The sequence below is a fragment of the Colletotrichum phormii genome (assembly GCF_030913505.1).
Source record: "Colletotrichum phormii strain CBS 102054 chromosome Unknown BDP81scaffold_18, whole genome shotgun sequence".
Classification (NCBI taxonomy): Eukaryota; Fungi; Ascomycota; class Sordariomycetes; order Glomerellales; family Glomerellaceae; genus Colletotrichum; species Colletotrichum phormii.
Window position 1 is genome coordinate 154509 of NW_026851460.1, and position 25504 is coordinate 180012.

The window sequence follows — 25504 nt, forward strand, 5'->3', positions numbered from 1 at the left end:
GTACAAGTTTTCAATCCCATGTTGTCGCAAAAACGACGCCGTTAATTACGGGCAGCAATTAACGCCATATATACCCTACGACACATGTTAACTGTAGCATTCTCGTCGGTGATTTCCAGCCCATAGGAGTCTTTCAGATGAATCAGATCGCGCCCAATCCATTTGAAATGTCTACGTTGCTTGGGTACATGTATGGTTGATGTTACTGTCATCAGCATGCTTGCTCGGGTTCGATGATCTTTTGTTAGCAGTTGCTTGAACTAAACTAAGTACCTGCATCCTAAGGGCGCTTGCCCATCAATTTCACCAGCAGATCCATGTCTGACCGGTGTACATGGACACACGTGGGGAGAAACAAAGTACATTACCTATTTGTGAGCAAGGACGTGTGAGTATCAATCAGCAAGGAGTAGGATGCAGCCTCTATGATGCTTACCTCTACAGCATGATAACCTACCTTATCTTAAAGATATCACCATCATGCAAAACAGCTCGGCGACAAGACCCATCTGATAGCATGGAGTTGGTAGCGTTTACTTGTTTACTCAGATAAGCTTAAAATATTACTCAGTCAATCGTATTGTTTCGCCACTGGCATTGTCCGGCACGAAGTTTGGCGAACAACTCCAGCTGCTTTCCGTCCTCCAAGTTCAGCGCTGAGACCGAGAATTCTCCGGAACCCTTCAACCACTGCGCTGCGCTATCAGCCGAACGAGATAATGGCGGCATAGCTCTATCGGTATTCAGACGTATTGTGCCGCACCGCGATCGGGAATAAGATGATATCTTCGGGTTCTTCTTTTCCGGAGTGAGAGATAACGACTACCGGGTCCAACCAAGACCCTAGTCACCTTCTTGCAATGGCATGGTTCTCAGTGCGATGCAACATTTGATTCGTCCAAACTGTAACGGTCTCGATGGTCGCCACAGACTTATCGATGGGGATGTTCTCCAAAATGCGTAACATCTCCACGCGATCCTTACACCCGCCGAGATATAGGTGCGTCATAGACAGCTGTGATAACAGTAGAGGGGCTCCGACGGGCAGTCACGCAGTCACATATAACGATGGCAGGGGCACTCGTCTCGATAACGAGCATTTTTTGTCTGGAGTGTCATCCAAGCTCAGCAACGCCATCATCATGAGTTCCGACGGAAAGATCGATGTCGAAAAGGCCCCTAGCCTTGGTGGTGGTCAGTCCGAGGTGTTGATCGGCGAGGTCAAGGACATCAAGAACGCTGATGCCGCGCTTGAGTTCCTTCGAGATGGCGGAGATGTCACACCCATGACAGCGGAGGACGAGCGCCTTTTGAAGCGCAAGATTGACTGGCGAATTGTTCCTCTCATGTTCGCGTGTTACATTCTTCAGTATCTCGACAAGACCTTGATCAATTATGCGAACGTCATGGGGTTGCAGAGCGACACCAATATCACTGGCGACCAGTACTCACAACTGGCCATGATATTCTACGTGAGCTATCTAGCGTTCGAGTTCCCTCACGCTTGGGGCATGCAAAGATTCCCAACGGCCAAGTACATTGGGATCATGGTCTGCATGTGGGGTACGGTGTTGGCAACTACATCAGCCTGCCACAACTGGGCGGGATTGGTTGTGACAAGAGTCCTTCTAGGAGTTTTCGAAAGTGCTGTTGCTCCTTCACTAATCGTCATTACGACGATGGTAAGTATCCGCCTCTGCTTCTCTGACTACGGTCTTTCTAACTACGGTCTTTCTAACGTCTCGTCTGCAGTGGTACAAGCGTCAAGAGCAGCCTCCTCGGATGGGCATCTGGTATCTCGGTACTGGCGGCGGGACCATCGTCGGCTCCCTCATTTCTTTCGGCTTCCAGCACTACCACAGCTCCGGTTTCACCTCGTGGCAGATCATGTTCCTCATCTGCGGATTGATCACCATTGCCATCGGTATTACGGTCATTCTAGTTCTACCGGATAATCCCATGAGTGCACGTTTCCTCTCCCGGGAGGAGAAGATATGGGCTATCGAGCGATTGAGGAGTAACCAAACCGGCGTCGAAAACAAGCGATTCAAGCGCGAGCAGGCAATCGAATGTTTCACAGACCCGCAGACCTACCTTCTAGCGCTCATCACCATCGCTTCAAATGTGCCTAACGGTGCCGTCTCTTCATTCCAGGCAACCATCATCAAAGGCTTTGGATACACGTCCAAGGAAACGACGCTTCTTTCTATCCCATCAGGGGCAGTCAGCATCGTCTCAATATTGGCTGCTACAAATATGGCAGGGAGGTTCAACCAGAGAGCCATCAATATCATTTGCCTTCTGATACCCGGGGTCATCGGGGCCGCCCTGATGGCTTTTCTTCCCGAGGACAACAAAGCTGGCAAACTGATTGGCAACTACATGACGAACTGCATTGGAGCAACTTTGCCTTTGTTGTATTCTCTGGTTGGCGCCAACTATGCTGGTCATACCAAAAAGGTACGTTGGAACGTGCTGACAAACATTCCGCAACAAATCTGACGCGTGTGTATATAGGTCACCATGAATGCTACTTTACTCATATGTTTCTGTCTTGGTAACATCATCGGGCCATTGACATTCACGGCAGAGTCTGCGCCTGGATACCTCCCCGCCAAGACAGCAATCATCGTGACCTGCGGGTTGGCGATGGTGTTCACGTTGATGCTGAGGTACTATTACGAATGGGAAAATAAGCGACGAGATGGACTTGTTCAAGCCGCGGAGTTAGGCCATTGGAAGGATGTAGAGTTCAGCGATATGACTGATCGTATGAACAAGGAGTTTAGATACACCCTTTGAGACTCTTAATATCCCGACGAAAGAAAATAAGGTCAGAGACATGGGGCTCAAGGAGCATAACTGGGACTTCAGACTTTGCGAGGAAACATTTGAATTTCAAGCAGCTGCTTTCTGAATGCACTATTGGTTGAGACAAGAGCTTCGCAAAGGGGGCAAATTTGCGCCGTACCACAGGCTTCTGCGTTGTATCGTTCCGGCCTTCAGACGGGTGCTTGCTAGATTAACTGATCTGCAGGATTGTCCTTTTGCCTCGCATTAAGAGAAGTACATCCGTTGAGGCCTCAACAGTCAATTCGTAAATGTTCGACAACGTAGGTTTATGACCCTAATACAAACTTTGAGACTACCCAAACCGAAATTATGCCCCAAATGGAATACGTTACAGAGGAAGCACCTGAGCTGACTGAACCCCCAGTCAAGATTTCAGTAATAAAATCAGTGCTGGGACTGCGAACGTAAGTACACGGGCTCATTTCTGCTTGTTTTAATGGTTTGAACTTACAGTTTGAATCCTCCTGTCCTTTTCTGGAATAGCCCATCCGGATCAACGGATGCCCGGACTCTTTCCGCCAACGCTCGCTTCTCTGACTTCAATCTTCCCCAGTAGTCTTGTCGGAAGTAACCATCGTTCATGAAAAGGGGCCTGTAGACGTCTGGAAGAGTGCCATCTTGGACAAACCCATCGACACGAGACTTCATGCCAGTATATAATTTGACCATTGTCTCGTCGACTGCAGCGTCATCAAGTTGAAATAAATAAGAGTAGTCAAACTCGAAGATGATCCTGTCGACCCCGTCGTCAAGATCGAGTAGATCGCCACCTTTCTCTCGACTAATTCGGGCTAGCGACTTGGGTATGGGCTGAAACGCCATCGAGGCAATAATTCCGGCTACTCCTGGTTTCGCAGCCGACGTGTTGTACCAGTGATCGTAGTAAGATCGCATCACTTTTGCACCCGCTGCGGCTGGTGGAAGAGGCGTCGTCTCTGTGGCGATGGTGTACACACTACCTTTCAAGACGAAGACGTTGTTTGCTTTGAGAAAGTCTGTGTAGGACCTCGTCTTACAAGTATTCAGCGTTGGTTTGATGTTCAAGAATTCGTCAAATACTCCAGATGGAGGCTGGGGTCCGTCGTAGAACAAGAAGAAGATCCAGATATTGACGCTGTTCAGCACAGTCAATTCCGAGGTGGCGATGATGGCTGCCTTTGGATCGTTATAATTCTCGGTAAAGTTTCGAATCGCCGCGAGTATCTCGTCTGTTTTGTCGCCACCAAATACCAAGTTCCCGCCCCATATCTGCTTCCTATGTTAACAGATTCTGTCGCCAACGAGAAAGTCGCTACGTGCAGGGGGTACTTGCCTGTCCTATTGCATATGCTTGCAAGTCATATCTGGTTACGATACCGTATGCATTCCCGCCCCCCTTGATAGCAGCAAGGAGGTCCGGGTTAGAAGTACTGGACGCGGTTACTATCGATCCATTCGCCAGTACCATCTCCGCCGACACTATGTTGTTTGATGCCCAGCCGTATTGGGTGCTGAGAAAACTGAGCCCTCCTGAGGAATATTAGACACGACACTTCCGTACCGAAGATCAACATAGAATATACCTCCTAGAAGATAGCCTCCCACGCCGACGTTCCCGATGCGGCCCCCGACAACAGTGACTCCAGTTCCTTCGAGGGCGGCGTGGACATCTTCCCATTTATTTCCAGGGCCAACGCTAACCGTGTTGTTCTCCTTGTGGTACACGACTTCATTTAGGCTTTTGGTCGATATTAAAGGGCCATCTTGCACGCTTGCAAAGTAGTCGTTCGGGTTATGTCCTCCCGATTTGACAGCGAATTGTTCTTTGTTGTTGAGCAGGGCCGTGACGATAGATGAAACCTCTGCAGCGCTCGTTGGGACAAGGATACAGCCTGGCTTCAGATTGCTGCAACTAGTCGACCTAATGACAGTTAGCAACACTTGACGATGGAGAAAGAAGCCTACCAGTAATTCTGTAATTCCTGGGTGTACTGTATCTCGATTCCATGGTGCAGTTGGATCTTGGTCGATTCGGATAGCTGTTTACACGTCGCGGACTGTGACTCAGCAGACACTATCAGGCCCAACAACACACATAGTGTAAGTAGCCTAGATAGAGAAACGCACATTGAGGGCGAGATGATTAGACCTGAAGAAGAATTCAATGAAAGTCTTGCGAATGTGGATTTTACGCCTTCCGTAGGAGTGCGCAAGGGGGAAACACTGGATATGTACTTTACTTCATCACGTTAGTTGAGGTATTTAAAGCGCTCAATTGAGTCTTTCTTTCTACCAATCAAGTCTTCTGAGAAACGAATCTCGGCCAAGTCTGACACCTTCCGTAATTGCAGAGATGGGGGCGCCATGATGCTGCTTTAGATGGCATCGCTTGTCAAGTGGATCAGGCGATACGGTCGCATGAGAGCTGACCATCACACCTTCCTACCCTGCGTCTGTGCCTAATCCGGCCTAACCGGAGCTATGATAGGAAAGAGAATCGTCAAGTTGCTAGGTACAACGATGCTGGTGATGATGGAAACTTCGAATTTTCGCATTTTCGTGCTTTTCGTGCTTTTCGGAAGCCCATACAATCTCGCGATGTAAACTCAACCTGTGAAGGAAGATCGTTGAACTAAAGTTTCAGTCCTCCATGACAGCCGAGCCAAAGCCAATGACATTGCACTGAGCCCATGGGGTGTTCCAGAACAGCAGACAAGGGCGAGCTTCCTTCCGTATCATTTTTGGTATGGGCTGATAGATTACATCCCTTGGACGTCGTCTGTTGTGGGAAACTTAAAGCAAGATGAAGTGGCATAGTGACTGGGCACTGAGGACCATTTTAGGAGTGGATGACTTGGCCCAGCTATGGGACTATCGGCAACATGCCTTATTGGTTAGTGCATTTTGTCATGAATCTTGTCGTCCTCCACCACAACCATCCTGCCACGAGAAACTCGAGCTTCCTTTGAAGATCGGCAGATCACCCACTTCGCCGTCACCCCGGGTCCACGTACCTTTGTTGGGCACCGTATCAGCCCAGGGACATGATGACTACATGTAATACCCTGCAATGTACTATGCAGTGCAGAAAGGTCGTGCCTCCTTCCTATGGGTCCACTTCAGCTCGCGTAATAAAGCCCCATGTTCCGAGGTGCATGAGACCAAGGATTTTACAGACTGGGACATCGCGTGAAGAGCGTACAAAATCCAATTGGCAAGATCAAAATAACCGAGGTACATCAAGTACGAAGCTTGATCTTATAGTTATCAATGTCAAGGAATCCTCCGTCAACGTTATCCTTTCATGTTCCCATCCAACGATCTGATCAATCGGATTTGATGTTACGTCGTTAGCGACTCCATTTCAGAACTGTTATTTTGCAGCTGTACCATTTGCTGATCACGTTGAAGCATCGCGTGACAGGGCTCCGGCGGTCTTCCAACCGCATCAGACAATGTTTGCTCATATGAAAGCAACCGGTCCAATCATACCTCGACCAGGCCGACACCACAGGGTTCCTGATATCTTGGAAAGGAAGTCTCATCTCCAATGCATGTGCGTGTGGACGACCAACTGAAGAATCTGCCCTCTTCTTGAACATTGTACGACTTAGGTTTGTACTCTAGAATGTAGAGCACACGTGCGTACACACAACCGATACAGGATTTTACCTATGGCCGAATCTCCTGTGTGGAAGTTTCCCTCCACGGTTGTAGACACATTTGAATCATCAACAGTCGGGTAGTAGGCCTGTTTCTTTCTTTTTAGCTGATTGAGGATGCTCGTTTACAACATCTCTGTACCTATCGTTCCTGGATTATGCTAATTACACTCAGGCAAACAGTTGAATCCTGTTCAAATCTCCTAATTCTACAACGTCAGGACGATCCTAGCGCTCTCGTTGCTTCCAAAAGAGGTTCCGCATCTGGTCGCTTGTGCCTGCATGTGTGTAGTGAGATGACGATTGTATCAACGAATGCCGGTCGAAAATATTCACACGTATCCGTTGCTCCGGGTATTTGGATCTGCAGTAAGAAACACCAGGCTGTTGGATGAACCCCCTTCCTCGATTGTGTTGGTCGCGACTTTCGCTGGGTCTGTTCCCAACAGTGCACATGTATCTACATCATGGCCCAGTCAGGTGAACATAGCTCTGCATTCCTTGTAACTGGAGTTTGCTCCCAACAGACCGATGTCTCCTCGTTTTGAGTGAGAGCGATTGATCGGGCCTCCACGGCTTTCTGGTTTATCTTTTCTCTTGATAAGGAGACACGTATGAAAGTCGAGAAATCTGCTCAAGGAAACTTCCTTTTCTGTTTCCAGACGTCATCTCTGAGAATCATATGGAACATTTGTTGACACTTACAACCTAATTTTCGCAAGCTCGAAAGGATTAGGTGCTACAACCCGATGTCCTACGGATCTTTTGCCTTACAGCATGACTGACCGCCAAGAATGGCATGCTGTACGACCCGAAGGTCTTGCTGCGCGGATATTGAGCGTCACAATCGGCTTCACCGTCGCCTGCCTCCTAGTTGTTGGTTTAAGGGTGTGGCTGCGATTGAAGCTATCGACATTCGGCACCGAAGATTATCTCATGTGTGCGGGAGTCGTAAGTTCCGTTTGCAATCACTGCTTCATCTACTGGTGTCATTCGTTTTCGCTGACTGTCAAGACTCTCAACATGGTGCACAACGCTGTTGCAATGTATGGAACGTTCACAGGGATTGGCTCTCCAGACTCGAAGCTGAACACTGCCATTATGATTGAGGGAGCAAAGGTAAGTCGAAGTGACATGGAAACTACTGCGACGTGCTAATTTTCGACACAAAGGCCATCGTCTTGTGGCAAATATTCTATGTCAGTGGCTCTCTGCTTATCAAAACCAGTATCTGCGCAACGCTCGTTCGCATCGCTACTCGACGCCGATTTATTTGTACTTTATACGGGCTAGTAGCAATGTCAGCAGTATCGACTTTGATCGTCATCTTAGCGGTTCTCGTTAGGTGCAAACCAGTGGCTGCATCTTGAGATCCATCTCTCGGCTCTTGTCTTGACCAAACAATTATTATCGCCCTTACATACGTTGTTTCGGTCATCAACATCATCAACGACTTTGCGGTAGCGATAATTCCGGTCCTTATGCTGTGGAACATACAGATGCGGAGGCGACTGAAGGTCTTGACTATCTTCATCTTGGGGCTGGGAATTCTGTGAGACACTCCATGTTACATGAGCTCTTTTTCGCAGTCTTCTGACTCTAAGACAGCGCATCAACCGCGACGATTATCCGCATGCCTTATTCCTCTGCGTATAGTAACCCCGCCAACCTTCTTCGTAAGTCACTTGCCATGCCGCTCCCTCAATCACTGGTAGTTGACAATAGAATATTAAGATAACGTTGGCAACATCATTCTTTGGACCGTGGTCGAGTGCGGTATGGGGATCATTGCTGGATGCCTTCCCATGCTTCACCAGCTTTTCAAGGGGCTTGCGAAAGAGTTGAGCAACAAAGATGACACATATGCCCTTCGGGCACGCTCAGGAATGATAGCTCTAGAACACAGCCGAAGCCGGAGTAATCGAGAGAGCCCCCCTGACACGGAAACTGACAGCACGCATGGGATCATCAAAACGACCAGAGTCGATGTAACAGCAGCATCCTTGCAATCTTCATCGAGGGGCAAAGACGACTCCTTGCGCAACGGAGGGAATATGTCTTGACAAGGCCCCTTGTAGGACCACAAGACAACGCATCAACCCTAGGCATGTATGAGAAATGTTTACTGGTACTTGCCCGGAGTGGGAGTGCATAAGTACCTACTCCGTAGACTCTGCAGGTACCAGACACAAGAGGTATCCAACCCTTCATAGGCTCCTCAATGATCATTGGCCAGTCCAGGCGCATAGCGGCCTCAACAGATGCCACTGATAGTGCCTCTAAATCTATATTCCACCGTCTTCAACTGCTACTTGGAGTTTTCCAAGAAACAACCAGAAACACGCAAAGTGCAGACCTGCCGTTTCTTCCGATGATGATCTCTGGGGCATCCCCCTAGCGCCAACACGACGCGCAGATGTGGAGTAATTATGAGGATGGTCAGAACCCTGGCTCAACTTCCAGGTCTGAGGTCCACGGGTTATGCGTGACAAACACATGCAGGGTGGGATGTTGGACAGGAGGCATACAGAACACAACTGAGTTGATAAACAGATTCTCGGCCCCAAATCGCATGATAATCTTTTCACCGTTCTTGGGCTCACATCACTTCTATTCCAATTTCCATTGACTTCGCATCACCGGAAGACACACACTCCAGAGACCATGACAGCTTACGAAGTCAAGGGCAAGTTCGCCATCGTCACCGGCGCTGGTTCTGGTAGGTTAATATTGCAACTCAAGCATAAAGTTATGAAGACATCATGGAAGAAATCTCACATCTTTCGGACTAGGTATCAACCATGCATTTGCTGAACTCCTTTTACAGGAGGGATGCTCAGTCATACTTGCCGACATTGTGTTGAGGCCCGAAGCTGAAGCGACTGTGGCCAAGTACTCCAAGGACTCTATTGATGCCAACGGCGCCTAGGCCATCTTCCACGAGACAGATGTTTCCGACTGGAACCAGATCAGCTCACTGTGGGCTACCGCACTCGAAATCTTCCCACAAGTTGATATCGTCTGCAACGGCGCTGGTGTTTATGAGCCTCCGTCAAGCTGTTTCTGGAATGCCCCTGGGGTTTCTCCTCTTGCCCAAGACCCCGTTGATGCTAAAGTTGGACAATACAAGACATTCGCGGTCAACACGATTGGACCGATTCGATTGGCTCAGATTGCCATTGACTATTGGCTCCAGAACCGCAGCATTGAGGGCAACTGTTGGTATCCCTATCACAGGGGAGTTGGTTCGAACCGTAGGGTCCTGGGGGTGACGAAGTATCAATATCTCTGTATGGATTGATTCTGCGTAATGTGTAAAAGGGAGATTCCAACCGGAGGTTAGGTGGGTAGTCGAGGTCTAAGTATACCCCCTCGAGGTGGCCCATGCTCTGCCCCTACTCGCGGCCGAATTAGACTTCCAATCCGACAGCAACCTCCTTTGGATCGCCAGTCTAGGCGGATACGTCCATTCAATGCACACGCCCATGTACTTTGCCAGCAAAGCTGCGATTGTAAGCATGGTTAAGAGTCTTGGTGGTCTCAGGAAGGAGCTGGGAATCCGCAATGCTGCAGTTTGCCCCGGAGCAGTTTATGTGAGTGGCGAAGACCCTGCAATGCATCATACCAATTTCTTCTCACGGTTCTTCTTTCATCCCGGAAACAAACTGACTGAGCACAGACTCCTATCTTCCACCCCGAGTATTGCCGGGATAGAGTCCGTCCCGATGATCTGACGCTCACTCCGCAGCAATGCGCCGCTGTCCTGATGCGTGTGCTTTGCGAACCCGAGTTTGGCGATGGAAACGTGGCGGAGACGATGTTGGTCGGAAGCAAGGATGACAGCTCCGTCAGCGTCCGAGAGGTCCCACTGCATCTGCTTTATCCAATAGCCGGGCCGGTGGGATAGGACAACCATCTGCTGGAAGAGGAGGTAAAGATGGTTAAGCGACTCAAAGAGGGTGGTATGAGGTCCTAGGATGTCCATGGCTCCAGTTGATGAAATGTTTCGGATGGCACAGAATACAAGCAGAGCGAAGTTCTTCAAGTTTCCTCGGAATTTATATACTGTGCAAGCAGTGCTGTGCTCTCTTCGAAAGGCACAGTCTAGACTGGAGTACCGAATCCATCCAGACTCATGTCGAGAAATTAGTTTGAAAAGATCTCGCAGGATAACTGTCGTGGGATTATCCTAAATGAAGAAGTTGCCATGATGAGTTTTCTCTTTTTTACTGTTATCAACCCCGAAGTTTGATTTAGATATTCGTACTTCAGTACCTTACTTACTTTCGCGCGAACCAATCGTGATGAATCCCAATGGTCCATGGAAGCTTCTTGCCCAGTCCCGATCAACACTTGCGGGTCGCGAGGGGCCTGGATCACTCGAAGAGCCACACTCAACCCCAACTCCACCGCACTAGGACATTTGAAGCTCAATCCATAGCCGCACTGATAATTATGTCCTCTGACGCTCCACAACAAGCAGAAATATCTTCCACCTCAGCATTATGGATGCTTCCCCTGCCTGAGAGTAGCATCCACAACAGCTCCAACGGAGTCTGGTTCATCTGGAAGAGTGGCCGAGTTGGTTATGGCGCCAGGTTAAGGTCAGCTTAACATCTGTTTCCTGGTGGGGCAACCCGCGCGAGTTCGAGTCTCGTCCCTTTCAAGATCATCTTTTGCTCAAGAAGGTGTCTCAGCTTTTTATTTGCAGGCCATTATTAGGAACGTTCTTGGCGGGCAGTCCTATGAGTAGCTAGCTCCAAGAGGGTAGGTCATGCTGCCATGCAAGTGTTTGATACATCGATCGTATTGGCGTTGTCGATCAAGCACGCGCAAGGTCTGTATATCTGCCGCATAGGTCAGTCACCTTTTCGTCACAATCACATGAAAAACGTGAGATTTATCAGTCTAGGTAGGTGCTTCAGCTTTTGACACAAAATTCTCGTTACGTGGCACGTTACTTGCAGTCAGGTTCTAGAAATCTCTGTCGAGCTTCTTCTTCAGCCTATAATCCTATTTGATGCTCATTGACAATTGATAGTCTTTGTATATGTCCCAGTGCATTAATCCCATCGTTAAGAGCTTCAGCCTCCAATGAACCCCTGACGACGTTGGTATGTGCATCTGATCTAATTTGATCTACCGGAGCAGCTCAAAATAGAGTTCGCAGCGTGTATCAGCACGGGCTCGTTGGATTCCAAAGGCCCAACCATGGCAAAGTCAAAATACCGTTACACCGAGTATTATTAATGTAGCATAGGAATCAGGATAAAGAACACAGATCCCATTTCATCCGGAGGTCTGAAGTCTGACCCCTCGTGTTCTTCATCCAGTGACACGCGGGAAGGAAAGACACTGCGCACCCATCCGATTCTGACTTCAGACAACCGCACCAGTCCCTTTGGTCAGAGTGATAGTATCAACTTGAAAGATACAGAATCCTCACTGATATCAAAGCTCAACTGCCGAGCATCCCGCGTGGCCTGATTTCGCCAAGAAATTGAAGACAAGGACCATCGTTGCAAGGCCCCCAAATCCCCGAAACAACATGGGCATCCTCCTGCAACGTCTCGTTGACTACCATCCATGGGACCAACTCGGAACATCGACAGCACTAGTCCTCTTTTCTCTCTGTGCTCTAGGACTTTTAGCTTGGCATCTCCGCGAGGATAAACCGTACTCGGGATTCAAGCTGGTCGGCAAGGAACGAGGAGAGTGGTCTTACGAGAAGGCGAGGGAAAGGTGGAACAACAACGCCTTTGGGCTCCTGAGGGCGGGCTTTGAGGAAGTATGCTGAAGCTGATCACAGTCGTTGAGACTTCAATATTGACCTGATTGTGTAGACTCATGGCCGGCCATTCCAAGTTCTATCCCCATTTGGGCCCTTAGTGATGTTGCCCCCGAGCTTGTGCGACGAGATCAGAAATGACAAACGCTTGACATTCACCGGTTTCATCGATAGAGTAAGTGTGGGAATGCGAGGCCTCGAAGAGACGAACCTCGACGCGATGGCTTAATCGTGATGACTGCAGCAATGGCTCACACGTTACCCTGGCCTAGATATTCTTCAAGACGGCCTAAAGGGGGAAGTTATTCAAGAGGCAATGCGGACGAATCTCAACCAAGAGCTGGGTGAGTGAGCTCCAAATAAAGAAAGAGGCAGGCACAATTTCTCAAAGACACAAGTACTGATCCGCATCTCAGTGTACCTAACAGAGCGACTCCGCGAAGAGACATCCCTCATCCTCAAAGAACAACTCCCATCAAGCAAAGAATGGCAAGAAATCAGATTCTTCCCCGTGGCAACTCAGCTAGCAGCACGTCTATCCGCAAAGATCCTCCTCGGCGACCGCCTCTGCCGCGATAAAGAGTGGATAGCAGTCTCCATCAACTTCACCGGCGTCGTCCTCCGCGCAGGCCGAGCTCTGCGCGCCTGGCCTGTCCTACTACGCCCCCTGGTGCATCGCTTCGTGCCGACGTTGAAGTACCTTCGGGAACAAATCAAGCAGGCGCGCAAGATCATGGAGCCGGAGTTTGCAGCGCGGAGGCTGTCGAGGATTGAAAAGGAGAGGCCTATGGATCCACTGTCGTGGATTGATGATGTTCGACGCGGGCGGGAGTTTGATGTTGTTGCTGGACAGCTGTTTCTCACGTTTGCGGCGATTCATACAACGTCTTCTGTGGTGACTGCCATATTGTATGATTTACTAGCGTATCCAAAGTACTTTACTCTGCTGAGAGAAGAGATTGTCAAGGTGTTTACCGAGGATGGGGGTTGGAGCAAGAACAGCCTCTTCAAGTTGCAGTTGATGGACAGCTGTATGAAGGAGAGCCAGCGGTTGCACATCTTGGGTTCCCGTAAGCCCCTCCTACCATGGAATTCTCGGAGCGATGTTCTGCTAACACGCCGCCTAGACATCATGAACCGCAGAGTCGAAGAGCCCATGACCCTCTCCGACGGAACCTACCTCCCAAAGGGCACCTTAATCACGGTAGCCACGCACAACACCCGCGACACAGCCCTCTGGGGACCCGAGCCCGAGAAATTCGACGGCCACAGGTTCCTCCGCATGCGAGAGGAGCCAGGGCAGGAGAACCGATGGCAGTTTGTCTCGAGAAGCCCCGAGTTCCTCGCCTTTGGCCATGGAACGCACGCGTGCCCGGGGCAGTTCTTTGCTAGCAACGAGATGAAGATTGTGCTGGCGCACCTGATCATGAACTACGACTGGAAGATTGTGGAAGAGAAGCCACCGACGAGCATGTTTGTCAGCCGGTTTGTGCCGGATCCGAGGGCGCTCATTGGGTGTAGGGCGAGGACACCTGAGATTGAGTTATGAGAGTAAGGATACACGAGCAGCAAAAAAGAACGAAGGATCGGGTAAGCCAAAAGGGAGCAAAGCAGCAAGAAAAGCAAAAAGAGAATGCGTCAATCGCTGACGGGAATTGAGCCCGACGTGGCTGGGAGGGGTCAGTGACGATGTTCGGTGATCAACATGAGATGAGCTGTAACTTACGGGTCGAACCCACAACCTTGAGATTAAGTCTCACGCTCTACCGATTGAGCTAGCCGGGCGGATAGAATCCAATGGCTTGGTGTGTTGCCGTGGGCAAGCCAAAGTCAGTTGATGGACCACTTGGTAGGTGGACCGGACGGGGTGTGCAATTTTCACGATCCATCTCTGGACGCGTTGTGTCTTGACAGGGGTTATCGCGTTTCCAGAAAATAGGGCTTGTTTTCTAGGGACTACGGTGCGGGGTCCCGGATGCAGTTGGAGAGGGGCCGGACGAACGCCCCAGGCCGAGAAACCCGCCATGACACCGAGTTCTCGATCTTGCGCGAGTCGGATGGCTTGTTTCCAAGAAGATGTCCTCGCAATCAGGATGCGTGGACAGTCCAGCATGTAAAACGTGCCTTCTTAGCTTTCTATCATGTTTGAAACCGATAGACTACGCTGATACTTAACGGGACATGTTACCTATCCTGTGGCAAAAAGGAAAATATGCCCGAGTAGCACGCTGAACCAGAGCTCTTTGAGATACCTCATGTTTTAAGTAAGGTACCTGCTCTGCTTGCATGTGAGGTAAGTGACTTGAAGGAGACTTCATAAATCAAGGCAAGATGGCGACTTATTGTTTATGGTAAGGCAGAATCAATAAGACACCTCGACTGTGTTGCTTCAAACTTGGTTTCCCGCCCAGGAATCAAAAGAGGACAAAATCGCATTAGCACACCATTGGCGACCATGGCAATAGAAACAGTTTTGACAAACATAGGAAAATTCATTTTGTAGAGTATATGCTGGTTGTACACACACGCAGACCGTTTTGGCCTGCCCGTTTTCATCCATTCCTTGAGCCACCTTGCACCCTTTTTGCATATCGATACAGATTGAAAGCTAGAAAGCAATAACCACCGCTATTACCACATCGCCCATGAACTCGTGTCTCGACACTTAGTGTCCACCTCCTCTGGCTCGCTTTGCGCCAGCGTTCCCGCCAGCCTCGGAATCTCCTCTAGGCCGTTTGTTACCAGGCTGGAAATCGTTGGCACCAGGGTTCAACGGGCCGGCATTGTGTCCTCCTCGGCCACCACCACGCCCACCACGTCCTGCCAGACCACCTCTCTCTGCACCTCCGCTCGACACCCTATTTCCGGCAGCGTAAGCACCACCTCGACCTCGTCCAGCTGCACCGCCTCGTCCTGGGAGGGGAATGCCACTACGTTGGCCTGGGGCAGCCTGCGCAGGCGGTTGCGGTAGCCCATGACCTTGCGCGGCCTGGCCCACCGGTGCCCCTTGTGTGCTTGAAGCAAAGGGGTTCTGTTGCTGCTGCGGTGGTTGCTGTTGCTGTCCTTGTGTACTTTGTGAGAAAGGATTGGCCTGGGCCGGAGCGCCGTTAGCAGCACCGGCCGCGAACGGGTTCGCTGCAGCAGTGTTGGCTGCTGATTTCGTATCTCCGGGAGCAGGTATTTGTCTCTTCTGAGGGATGCTGCTGCCCGGCGGAGGGATCTCGCTAGGAGCAGAGCCGCCAGATGGCTGTGCTTGTTTGGTTGAGGCTGCGGGGGCTTGGGAACGGTTAGAAAGAGAAGGGTGTTGCTTGTTTGAACCACGGAACTCACCAGTTGTCGAAGCAGCAGCTTGGGCCGGCGCGGCAGCTGAGGGCGCCGAGATCGAAGGACGGGGTGCCGTGGGTTGTGTGTTGCCAGCGGGCTTCGCCGGGCTTTGCTGCGGCGCGGCGGGAGCTGCTTTGGCAACTTTAGCTTCCTCCCAGACTTCCCCGACGGGTCGCTGAGGTGTCTTGGTCGCTGCCGTGGACACGACTTCGATCTTGGCGTTGGCACCTCTGAGCTGGTTGTCCTTCATGTTGATTTGCAACGCAGACTTCTTCTGTGCCAGCAGCTGACCTTCTTCGCGAGCGTTTGCGATTCTCTGCTCGAACTCGGCTCTCAAACTCGTCTCTGTCTCGTTCTTAACCTTGGCAGTCTGTTCCTCGAGTTTCTTTCTAAGATTTCCCGACATGATGTTTCGCACAGTAGCATTAGTGGAAAGGAACTTCCGAATCTCGGCATCGGGGAGCTGGGATAAGTCCGCGGCGCCGGCGGGTGTGCCGGTCATTGGCGTTGCCGGGACTGCATCCGGGTCTTGCTGCTTGATGGGCGTAGCAGGTACAGCCGGTTGTTCCCCTGCAGGCTTAGTAGGGGCGGCACCTTGCTGCTCGGCCCTCCAGATCACCTTTTCTTGCTCTATCCTGGTGGTGAATTCGGCTTCCAACTTCTCGCGAGACTGGCGTAGCTTCTCGTTGAGTGCGTTGCGCATCTTATCCGACCGCTCCTTGATGGTCTGGGTGATGTTCTCCTCGAGCTCATTCGCCTTGCGGTCAGCTTCTGTAGCCTTGGCCTCGGCGGCAGCAATCTTCTCTTCCAAAGCCTTGCGCTCAATATCGGACAAACCACTCGCGCCGTTCGTGGCACCTGTCTCCGCCGCGTTCGTGCTTATCGGCTCAGCGGCGGGCTGCGGCTGTGCCTGAGCAGCCTGCTGTGCGGCCTCGACAGCCTGATCTCTCTCGGAGACGACCGTCTGCAGCTGCGTCCGTAGGCCGTCGAGCTCTTGCTCGGCGGTCGCTTTCTGGGCTGAGATGGCTTCCAGCTGGCTTCGCATCTCGGCAAGTTGCTGCTCTAGCTGAGCGACTACTTCTGAAGACACTGATGTCGACGCGTCTGCGGCGGGTTGAGCGACAGGGGGTGGTGCGCCAGATTGGTTGGCTTGAGCATCTTGCTGTAATTTCTGTACCTGTTGCTGGAAATTCTTGACTTGTTGTTCAAACTCTGTCCGCTGCTGCGTCGTCGCCTGCAAGTTCTGTCTTGTTGACTCGAGTTCGGTGTTTATAGAGGTGAGTTGCTGCTGCAGTTGTTCACGCTCAGCAATCGCAGCGTCCTTCTCTGCGACAGCCTCGTTCCGCGCACTAAAGGCCTCATTCTTCTCGCCGGTGATCTTACGTGACCGCTCTTTGAACTGTTCGGTCATACGCTGGCGAGCGTTCGCCCAATTGGTCCTCTCCATCTCCAGCGTCTGCTTGGTTTCCTCGAACTCTGCTCGCAGAGGGCCTTCAGACTCCTTGAGGGCATCGCGTTCAGCCTGCAGATCAGTGATGGTCTGCTTGAGTTGCTCCATCTCGGCGGGATCAACACGGCCGTACTTTGTAAGGATGCCCTCGGTTCGCTTCTGCCATCTGTCACGGTCCTCCTGAACTTGCTTAATTTCTTCCTCGAGGAAGCCCTTTTGAGTCTGGAGCTCCTCGATTCTAGCCTCCAGGGGCTGCACCCTGCCCTCCAACTCTTCGATCTTGGTGTTCTTCTCAGAGATTTGAGTCCGGGCCTGAGCGAGCTCGTTGCGAAGAGTAGCGCTGCTCTCGCGGTAAAGGTTGAGTTCGTTGAGTTTATCCATCAGATCCTTGTGGGCGATGGAGGCTTGGCCGCTCTCGGCTTGCGAGCGTCGCTCCTGGTCGAGCTTCAAGCGAGCCTCGTCCAGCTGGGACTGGGAGTATTCGAGCTGTTGCTGCAGGCGTTTGGATTCCTGCACCTTGAGGTCGTACTGCACCTCCAAGATCTCCTTCTCGCGTCTGAGATAATTGTTGAGTTCGCGAAGTCCATCAGCTGCGCCGTCGCTTCCGGTTTCCGCGTTTTCGTTGGCGTCTCCTGCTGCCGCATTGCGACCCTCCTTGAGTGCCGAGAACTGCTTTGTGATGCTCTCCAGCTGCTCGTGCAGCAGCTTGTTCTGTGCGTTGACATCATCACGGCGGGCCTTGATTTCCGACATCTCCTGCTCGATTCGCTGTTTCCTCTCTTCCCAGGAGCTTTCACTTTGAGACAGGGCAACCTTGGCCGACTCCGCCTCGGCTCTCAGAGTCGCCGACTGGCTCTTGAGCTCGTTGAACTCGGTGCGCAATTGTTGGACGAGCTTTGCAGCCTCGGCGTGCTTGACGAGCTCATGTTCGTAGTCCTGTTGAGCTTTCGCGGTAATCTCCGACTGGGCACGAAGATCCTGTTGGTGGAACTTAGCAGCCTCTGAGTGGCGGTCCGCCTCCTCCTTCAAACGCTTGACCTCCTCATCCAGAATCGTCTTCTCGTCCTCGTACTTGCGGGCGACTTCCGCTTGGGAATCGCGAAGGTGAGACAACTCCTTGTTGGAGTTTGCGAGTTCCGACGACAGATCCTCAACACGCTGCTCCAGCTCCTTGATCTTGACGTCCTTGGCCGCGAAAGCAGCATCCATCTCTTCTCTGAATTGCTCTGTGGTCGATGTGAATTCAGTCAAAGCTTCTTCGTTTTGTCCGCTGAGTTGCTTGTATTGCTCCGTCTGTTCCTTGGCATTCTCGAGCTGAGACTTGGCGATGTCGAGCTCCCTCTTGAGGTCAGAAACCTCATTGATAAGTTCGCGAACCTCGGCCTCGTTGTCTTGGTCAGTCTGGGTAGGAGGTGCCATCGTGCCGGGCCTTGGCGTGGGTCGGGGCGCCAGGCGACCAGCTCTGTCTTCTGCGTTGCGAAGCTCGATGGTGAGCTCATCAACCCGAGCTTGCAGATGATCGCGGCTGGTCTTAACAGCGACGTGCTCTTCACGGATCTGGCTCAGACTGGTAGAGAGCTCGTCGATACGCTTCTGAGCTTCGCGGGCATCAAACTCCTTCCTGAGCTGGAGCTTCTTGCCTTCTTCCATTTCATCAGACAGCTTGCGCTTCGTGCTGTTCAGCTCTTGTTCGAGGTTGTCGATCTTGGACTGGGCTTTCCGTCTGTACTCGGATTCGGTAATATCGCGCTCGTTCTGCATGGATTGCTGGCTGGCCAAAAGGTTGTTGAGTCTCGTCTTCTCCTGGACAAGACTCTCGTTGTCTTGATTAAGACGATCTTGAATATCCTTCCACAACTTCTTCTCGGCCTTGAGGTTGGCAGCCTCATTTCGGACGCTCTCGAGCAAGCCCTTGGCATCGATGAGTTCTTCGGCGACTTGCTGGGTTCGGATCTCGTGCTTGATAGAGTCCTCTGAGAGCGATTGGTTACGCTTCTGGATCTCTTTGTTCTCGCTCTGCAGCGCAACAAAGTTGGAGTGGAGCATCTCGTATCTCTCGGAGGCGAGAGTAATCTGGCTGGTGATCTTGGCAACCTCACCCTGGAGGGAGTTCTTCTCGCTTGAAAGCCTGTCAATCTGCTCCCGCAAGGAACGTCGGACAGATTCTTCGTCATTTCGGTAGGTGTCGAATTCGACTTGTAGGTTACGCAGAGCAGCTTGTGGGGACACGCCATCGCCGTCCTCGGTCTCGATGCTAGTGAGCGGGAGGCGCTGGCCGTCATCAGAGCCAAGGATGGAAGCAAGCTCGCCGGCAGAGGCCTTCTGCTGGAGGAGACGTCTGAACATGTCACGCTCAGACTTGAAGCTCTCCATTGTTGATCTCAGGGACTTGGTCTCTTCAATCATATTGGCGAGCTCTTGCTGCAGTCGTTCGACCGACTGGTGGTCTTCCACAGCCTGGCTCTTGGCGGCAACGGCCTCTTCACTCTCCATCTGCTCTGCCAATTCGCGGGTAACTCTCAGAAGCTCTTGATTCTTGGCTTGGAGCTCCTGGATGTCCTTGAAGACGACAAACTTTTGGGTGATGAATTGGTGGGTATCCGACATGTCGTTGAGTGCACCCTCGGCAATTTCGCCGCGAGAAAGCTGCTCCAGGCGAACAGTCTCCTCGCGAGTCAACTGCTCCAAGCCCTTTTCGCGGGCATGCATGTTGAAAACCAACATCTGGATCTGTGTGCTGAGGTCACGAAGTTGAGTGCGGAGGATCTTGGATTCAGCCTGAGCATTGCCCAAGGCACTCTCAGCCTTTCGCGCGCTCTTCTTAGCCGCGTCGCGCTCTTCGAAGCTCGATTGGGAAAGTTCGGACATCCTAGTGATCTCAGCCCTAAGTGTGTCGGCTTCGTTCTGGAGCTCCTCGATTTCGGGTGTCTTGGCCTCCAAGAGAGCAATCATGTTGTCGAGCTCCTCGGCGAGTTGTTGGTTGCGGCGCTTCTCTCCTGCCAACTGCCCCTTGACCTTGTACAGTTCGTCAATAGCCTGGGTTGCGGTAATGGCAGACTTGTTGCGTGCAGAAGCGGGAGTAGCAAAAGGCGAGGCAGGTCTTCCAAGAAGAGAACCATTCATACGGGGTGTTTGAGGTGTAGATCCAGGGGGAGGCCCTTGTTCCATACGGGCGTGAAGCTCGTCAACCTCGCCCTCAAGCTGAGTCACTCGCTCCTCCAAGGCGCGACACGTCTCCCTCTCGCGTTCGAGTTCGTGCTGTATGCGTCGGATATCGTTGGCATGCTTCTCCTTTAGGCCTTCCTTCTCACCCTCCAAAGTCTGTACGCGGGCCTTATGACTGTCGGCAAGTTGGTTGGTCATGTCAACAACGCGCTGCTTGCTCTCGATCTCGTGCTTGTAGCTCTCCTCGCTGCGGGCGAATGCCTCCTGTTGTTGCTGAACCTTGGTGAGGGCCTCTTCCGCCTTGGCTTGTGCTGCGTCGAGGCGATCTCGGAGCTGTTGTTCACTTCGCTTCAGGGATTCGATGCTGGATTTGGCGTCTTCGTTTTGTCGTTGTAATTCGGCGATTCGAGCGCCCTTCTCGCGGCGGTACTTGAGAGCCTCCTCGCTTTTGGTCTTGAGTTCGGTCTCGAACCATTCGCCGTTGCGTCGCGCAAGATCGAGTTGTTGCTGTAGGGACTCTTCTCGGTATTTTGCGCTGCTGACTGCGGCCTGGGCAGCCTGGACGGACTGCTGCAAAGCTGTGATCTCTTTTTGGAGCTGGACGTTCTTCTGGTGCTGCTTCGCTAGTTCCTCGGAGAGCTCTGAATCGCGGGCGTTTCGGGACTCAAGCAAAGCCATATTCGCGCGGTTAGAAGATTGCAGGGACTCAATGCGGTCGCGGAGAGTAGTGATCTCGGAGTCGTGGTCGGATCCGCGGGACTTGAGCGACTGGAGCTCATTCTCGACCGTTTGTCGCTTTGTTTCTGTAATGGTATAGTCAGTCCCTCAAATCTTTATAACCCCACATCTGGCAGTTCCGTGGATGAACGAACCTTCCTCCTTGAGCTTTTGGCGAATCTCCTCGACATCCTTCAGTGCTTTGTCGGCTGTCGCCTTGAAAGTCTGGCATCTTGATTCGGCGCTGTGGTGGGCGCTTTCGAGCTCGATGTCGACCTGAAGCTTCTGGGCATATAACTCATCATGCTCGCGCGCTTTCGCAATGACGGCTTCGAGAAGGCTCGCGACGAGCTCGGGGGTCGGATCGGTTGTGGCCGTCGAGACCGTCGACTCGGACAGCCCTAAGTGGCCGGCCACATAGCCAAAATCCACCACCGCTGCCATGTTGTTGTTATCTCAAGGTATAGTCATAGACATCGAAAGCGGATCTCGGCGTTGTTTGCGTTCGGAATCTAGGTAGGTGTGTTTTGGCGATAGGTTCGCTAGGTCGCGCGTCAAACAGCCCACCGGTCGGGAAGGCTGAGGCAGGTGTTGTTGTGATGAAAACAAAAGCAAAAAGGATAGTCCCTCGAAGGAAGGTGAGGAAACAACCAAGAGCCGCCAACTTGGGTTGAGGCGGTTGTCAAGATTTGGATCCAGGCGACGAGGAATTGGGTGGGATTTGGCGGCTAACAGGTAGATCGCAAGATTTTGAGAAGAGCGCGACCAGGCGAATGTTTTCCAGCCAACGCACAGTGCAAGTGCAAGGCTGGGGGAGAGCTGCCTGCAACCAACGGCGACAAAGGAGCTCATTGGACCAATCAGAGAGCCTTGCCCGAGGAAGATGGATAGACCACCGAAGATTACCCGGCTGAGTCATCAGAGGCTCTGCAGACAAGTGGAGCCATTTTTCGGTGAAGGGAAATCAGAGCTTCCTGACCGATCATCCCTTGCCTTCACCGACGCCCCTACTCGATGACAACACAATTCACCGAAGTCTTAGGCCGGTGAGAGCGCAAGGGCCAGGCAAGCTCCACACGACGGGAAGCATCTTTCTTTGCCCTTCACCTTCTCACAAGTTCTTCCATTCCACTTGTTTTACTGTTGTCGCCTTTGATTGACTTTCTTTATTCTTTTCGACTCCTTTTGCTGCAAACGTAGCAGGTCTCTCGGAATGAAGCTTAAATAGAATTAAACAAGGAAGAAACAAGTGTTTGTCTTGTTCTGTTGTCGAATTCAACTATCTAACAATCAAGGTATCTGTTGGGCAGCGATTATCAGGTAGGGGGTCAATGGGATGTATTGATGAGTATGACGAACGAGTGGCTATGGGAATATCCCGACTATCTATATAGTGAGTGGAAGACCCTTTATACTGGCATATCCTTGGCAAACTTAGTCATGCTTGTGTAAGACCATATTGTTTCATAGGCATAGTGTGACAATCGTTGTAACGAGTGTACTGGGATGGGCCTGACAGTATCTTATTCGTAAAATCCTCCTCATCATCCCCATTACGCCTTGACTCCATTATTCTCCGAGTCACCGCCAGCATGACCAGTGTCAGCGCCACTATTATCGTCGCTGCTGCCCTCCATCCATTTCAGAGTATCCTGGCGTTGGGCCGGCATGCCATCCCATTCCTTGAAGCTCTGCCCTATCTTGTCCTTGCCGTTGATATATCGCCGGTGGTCCACTCGGCATTTGGTGAATGGGTTGTCCATGAGCCTCTGCTAGGGTACTCTGCACCTGTGGCTGGGAGTAGCTGCTTTGGAGCTCAGGTGGTAGTGGCAAGCTCTGGCCATACGGTTGCTGCTGCACGTATCCAGGTTGGCCCTGCTGACCATGCAGCTCTGACGGCAGATATTGACCCGCAGGCTGTAGCTGACCATTGGAGTTGGCTGGCATCTCAGACGACAATCTTGTCTGGCCGTGGAGTTCCACGCCGGTTGGGGATGGAGCCCATACACCGCCACCATTGGACGCAGGCGATATCGTGTCTGGATGTGGAGATCCCGTCGTGTAAGAGACGCTCATCTGAGGACTTTTGGGCGGCAGCTCGGACAGCATCGTGCCGCCTAGCTCGGGTTTGCCCGTCATTTCTGGAGGGCCAGCAGTCCCTGAAAGCGGGAATCCGGCCTCGTTCTTCTTCCGACGACGGTAGATGATGAAGGCAACAAGACCGGCAATAGACAGGGCACCAACGACGGCAATGACGCCTCCAATGATGGCTGCAAGGCTTGGAATGCTGGATTTTGATTTGCGGCTGGTATCCGTGCTGTCACCAGAGGTACCCGACGAGCCAGTGGCAGTAGCTTCGGCTCCCGAAGTCCCTGACCCTGTGCCAGCTTGTGCTGTTGGATATGTCTGGGCAACTATCGTAAGGTCAGTCAAAGCCGATGCGTCCTAGGGTGCATGATCTACTCACTTGACTCAGCGACGGTGGCCACCACCTCATTCCTAGCAGCCTTGCAATAGTAATCCAGCACGGCGACCGCAGAAGATACATCATCCGTAGCTGTGGAGGAGCAGTACCATTTGATATCTGATGTCACCGTGGTCATGACGATGTTGGTCACTCCGTCTTTCAAGCACATACAAGATGCCAAGGCCTGAGGCCCTGTCGGGCACTGATATCTCGTGAGCGAGTAGATGGCATCTGAAAACCCTGACTGCGCGCATGCAGCCAGCGAGCTGTATTGGGAAAGCGCCGTCATGTAGTAGGTCATATCTCCTGGAGGCGGCGAGGGCTGCGGGAACGATGTGGTGCCCTTCATAGCGCAGTACGCGTCGTAGAAAGCGAGGCCAGAGGTAACATGGGTCAGTGTCGTCCAAATCATCAGTCCGGCATATGCTTTGAACATACCAACAAGGTGTAAATGGATAGATCTGTGACATAGACGATGCTTGCGGCTCTCCCAAGGCCGACGAGAAAGAGAGACAGCCATAGCTGGGCTGATATCCGCGACATTTCTCCCAGGCGAACTGCAACAGGAACCAAAGTGTATCAAGGAATGGGACGTCGACGAAGGCCAACAGAGTCAGAAACAACAGGAAGCCTCTCACGAAGCATGATGTGAGAAGGAAGAGGGGACCAGATGGCCATGTCTCTGCCTAGAGCGATCAACAAGGCATGGGAAGCTAAGCGCGGGGGAGAAACAGTTCCTAACTCCCTGCAAGGGGTAATGAAGTCCACCGTTGAGCCCGTGGGGCCGTGAGAAGCGTGGAAGCTTAGTTTCTCCATCTTGGCTTAGGCAGACTTTGGTGGTTTGATGGTCAATCACCACCACGGCTGTCACTAGCCCCTGTCATGATGGCGCTAAAGTTGCACAACCCCCTTGACAGCTGAAGGGCTGAACCAGGGATAGCTTCAACGTGATCGCGTCTGCGGTTCCGCAGTGGGGACTTCATGTTCAGCTTCAATTGTCCGGACAGATACGAATAATCAGACTCATCGCGGAGTCTGGCGGAGTCTTCACTACCCCAGAAACATCGGATCTGATGCGGTGATGCCAAAGCTGGATAAGTAAAATGCCTTTCCTACTACAATTCAATGCGTCTTTAATCATCCGGGGCTGCGAGAGATAGGGGCACCGTTGGAGGTGTCCACAAGACAGCTTAGCTGCAGCCGCGATGGCGTTACTTAATCAAACACTGGTTCAGCCCAAGCCGGCGTGGTCTCGAAAGCAAGTTCACTGTCTGGTGTGTACAGCAGTGGACCTCGCACTTGCGATAGCCCATTTCCCTCGCCGACAGTACAGATGTCGGTTCAGAGGGTCGACAAATGATCCATGCAGAAGACAAGGCTGATTGTCTAACCTGTCGGTACTTGCAGACCTCTCACGGAGTCGTGATGGCTTCGTGATGGTGATGTGATGATAACCTCCGACATTCGCAAAAATGACTCAGGAGCCGGCAGACGCCACAAACCAGGGGCGACAGACACTAGTAGACGCGATTGGCGTGCCAAGATGAAGCTTTCCGCTAAGGGCTAGCCTTAATCATTGTGCCACGCCGACACAATTTGCCAATGTGAGGTTGAAAGAAGCACAGCGTCTTTGACTGTTCCTCTGGGTTCCTCATAAGGTGCATGGAGCAGGGCACCAGGGGGGATCTGGGGACAGAGAAGGAGGATTTCAGCTTACATAAGGTAAGTCAAGAGCCGTCGGCAGCCGGATTGTTGCCCGGCCGAGCTCGGTGGGTATCCTGTCGCTAACAATCACCTTATTCAGAACGTGAGGATCAACAGAGTCAGTCATGCACAACCGCAACCAAATGGATTACTCACTCTTTGACAGACTATCCAGGTTCCTAGATACAAGAGTCTCTTCATTCTACCACGATGGTATCATTCTGGGTATCCTCCTCCACCTACCTTGCTTCTTGGGTTACGATCTGTACAAAAGGTACTCATTGATGGCATCGATCCGTGCCAACTGACTTCTGCCACCTTTCAATCTTCCAGAACGAGGGTGTCCTGTGTATCATAGATGAGCCCGGTCAAACACTTTTACTATGGCAGAGCCT

At 51.8% G+C, this 25504-nt stretch overlaps 8 protein-coding genes, 1 non-coding gene and 1 pseudogene across 10 annotated transcripts; 5 read left to right on the plus strand and 5 right to left on the minus strand.

Moving 5' to 3' along the window:
- Window positions 1-1142: 1142 nt before the first annotated feature.
- On the plus strand, window positions 1143-2808 carry BDP81DRAFT_495442 (major facilitator superfamily transporter; the record flags this gene model as incomplete). Its single annotated transcript, XM_060595404.1, has 3 exons — window positions 1143-1682; window positions 1753-2460; window positions 2518-2808. The coding sequence occupies 3 exons, from the start codon at window positions 1143-1145 to the stop codon at window positions 2800-2802; spliced, it is 1533 nt and encodes a 510-aa protein (XP_060441853.1). The 3' UTR covers window positions 2803-2808.
- A 492-nt stretch (window positions 2809-3300) lies between these two features.
- Window positions 3301-4961, minus strand: BDP81DRAFT_463465 (FAD binding domain-containing protein; the record flags this gene model as incomplete). Its single annotated transcript, XM_060594024.1, has 4 exons — window positions 3301-4101; window positions 4166-4362; window positions 4416-4753; window positions 4798-4961. The coding sequence occupies 4 exons, from the start codon at window positions 4959-4961 to the stop codon at window positions 3301-3303; spliced, it is 1500 nt and encodes a 499-aa protein (XP_060441854.1).
- Window positions 4962-7224: 2263 nt separating this feature from the next.
- Window positions 7225-9217, plus strand: BDP81DRAFT_495453 (uncharacterized protein; the record flags this gene model as incomplete). Its single annotated transcript, XM_060595405.1, has 7 exons — window positions 7225-7445; window positions 7509-7613; window positions 7667-7769; window positions 7866-8046; window positions 8103-8170; window positions 8229-8334; window positions 9154-9217. The coding sequence occupies exons 1-7, from the start codon at window positions 7272-7274 to the stop codon at window positions 9215-9217; spliced, it is 801 nt and encodes a 266-aa protein (XP_060441855.1). The 5' UTR covers window positions 7225-7271.
- On the plus strand, window positions 9159-10401 carry BDP81DRAFT_452355 (uncharacterized protein; the record flags this gene model as incomplete). Its single annotated transcript, XM_060592738.1, has 4 exons — window positions 9159-9213; window positions 9443-9784; window positions 9909-10087; window positions 10174-10401. The coding sequence occupies 4 exons, from the start codon at window positions 9159-9161 to the stop codon at window positions 10399-10401; spliced, it is 804 nt and encodes a 267-aa protein (XP_060441856.1).
- Window positions 10402-11061: 660 nt separating this feature from the next.
- Window positions 11062-11160, plus strand: BDP81DRAFT_t257. Its single transcript has one exon. It is a non-coding gene; the product is annotated as a tRNA-Leu (tRNA).
- Window positions 11161-12042: 882 nt separating this feature from the next.
- Window positions 12043-13940, plus strand: BDP81DRAFT_483311 (P450 monooxygenase; the record flags this gene model as incomplete). The annotated part of the gene is made up of 5 exons (XM_060595050.1): window positions 12043-12282; window positions 12338-12457; window positions 12527-12626; window positions 12699-13352; window positions 13410-13940. 5 exons carry the CDS (start codon window positions 12043-12045, stop codon window positions 13829-13831), a joined length of 1536 nt encoding a protein of 511 aa, XP_060441857.1. The 3' UTR covers window positions 13832-13940.
- Window positions 13941-14000: 60 nt separating this feature from the next.
- On the minus strand, window positions 14001-14063 carry BDP81DRAFT_t261 (annotated as a pseudogene). Its single transcript has one exon. The product of its transcript is annotated as a tRNA-OTHER (tRNA).
- Window positions 14064-14947: 884 nt separating this feature from the next.
- BDP81DRAFT_326895 (uncharacterized protein) lies at window positions 14948-17017 on the minus strand (the record flags this gene model as incomplete). The annotated part of the gene is made up of 2 exons (XM_060585098.1): window positions 14948-15558; window positions 15613-17017. 2 exons carry the CDS (start codon window positions 17015-17017, stop codon window positions 14948-14950), a joined length of 2016 nt encoding a protein of 671 aa, XP_060441858.1.
- Window positions 17018-21046: 4029 nt separating this feature from the next.
- On the minus strand, window positions 21047-21382 carry BDP81DRAFT_326595 (uncharacterized protein; the record flags this gene model as incomplete). Its single annotated transcript, XM_060585076.1, has 1 exon — window positions 21047-21382. One exon carries the CDS (start codon window positions 21380-21382, stop codon window positions 21047-21049), a length of 336 nt encoding a protein of 111 aa, XP_060441859.1.
- A 1170-nt stretch (window positions 21383-22552) lies between these two features.
- BDP81DRAFT_326571 (uncharacterized protein) lies at window positions 22553-23754 on the minus strand (the record flags this gene model as incomplete). Its single annotated transcript, XM_060585075.1, has 2 exons — window positions 22553-23352; window positions 23406-23754. The coding sequence occupies 2 exons, from the start codon at window positions 23752-23754 to the stop codon at window positions 22553-22555; spliced, it is 1149 nt and encodes a 382-aa protein (XP_060441860.1).
- Between the last annotated feature and the right edge of the window lie 1750 nt (window positions 23755-25504).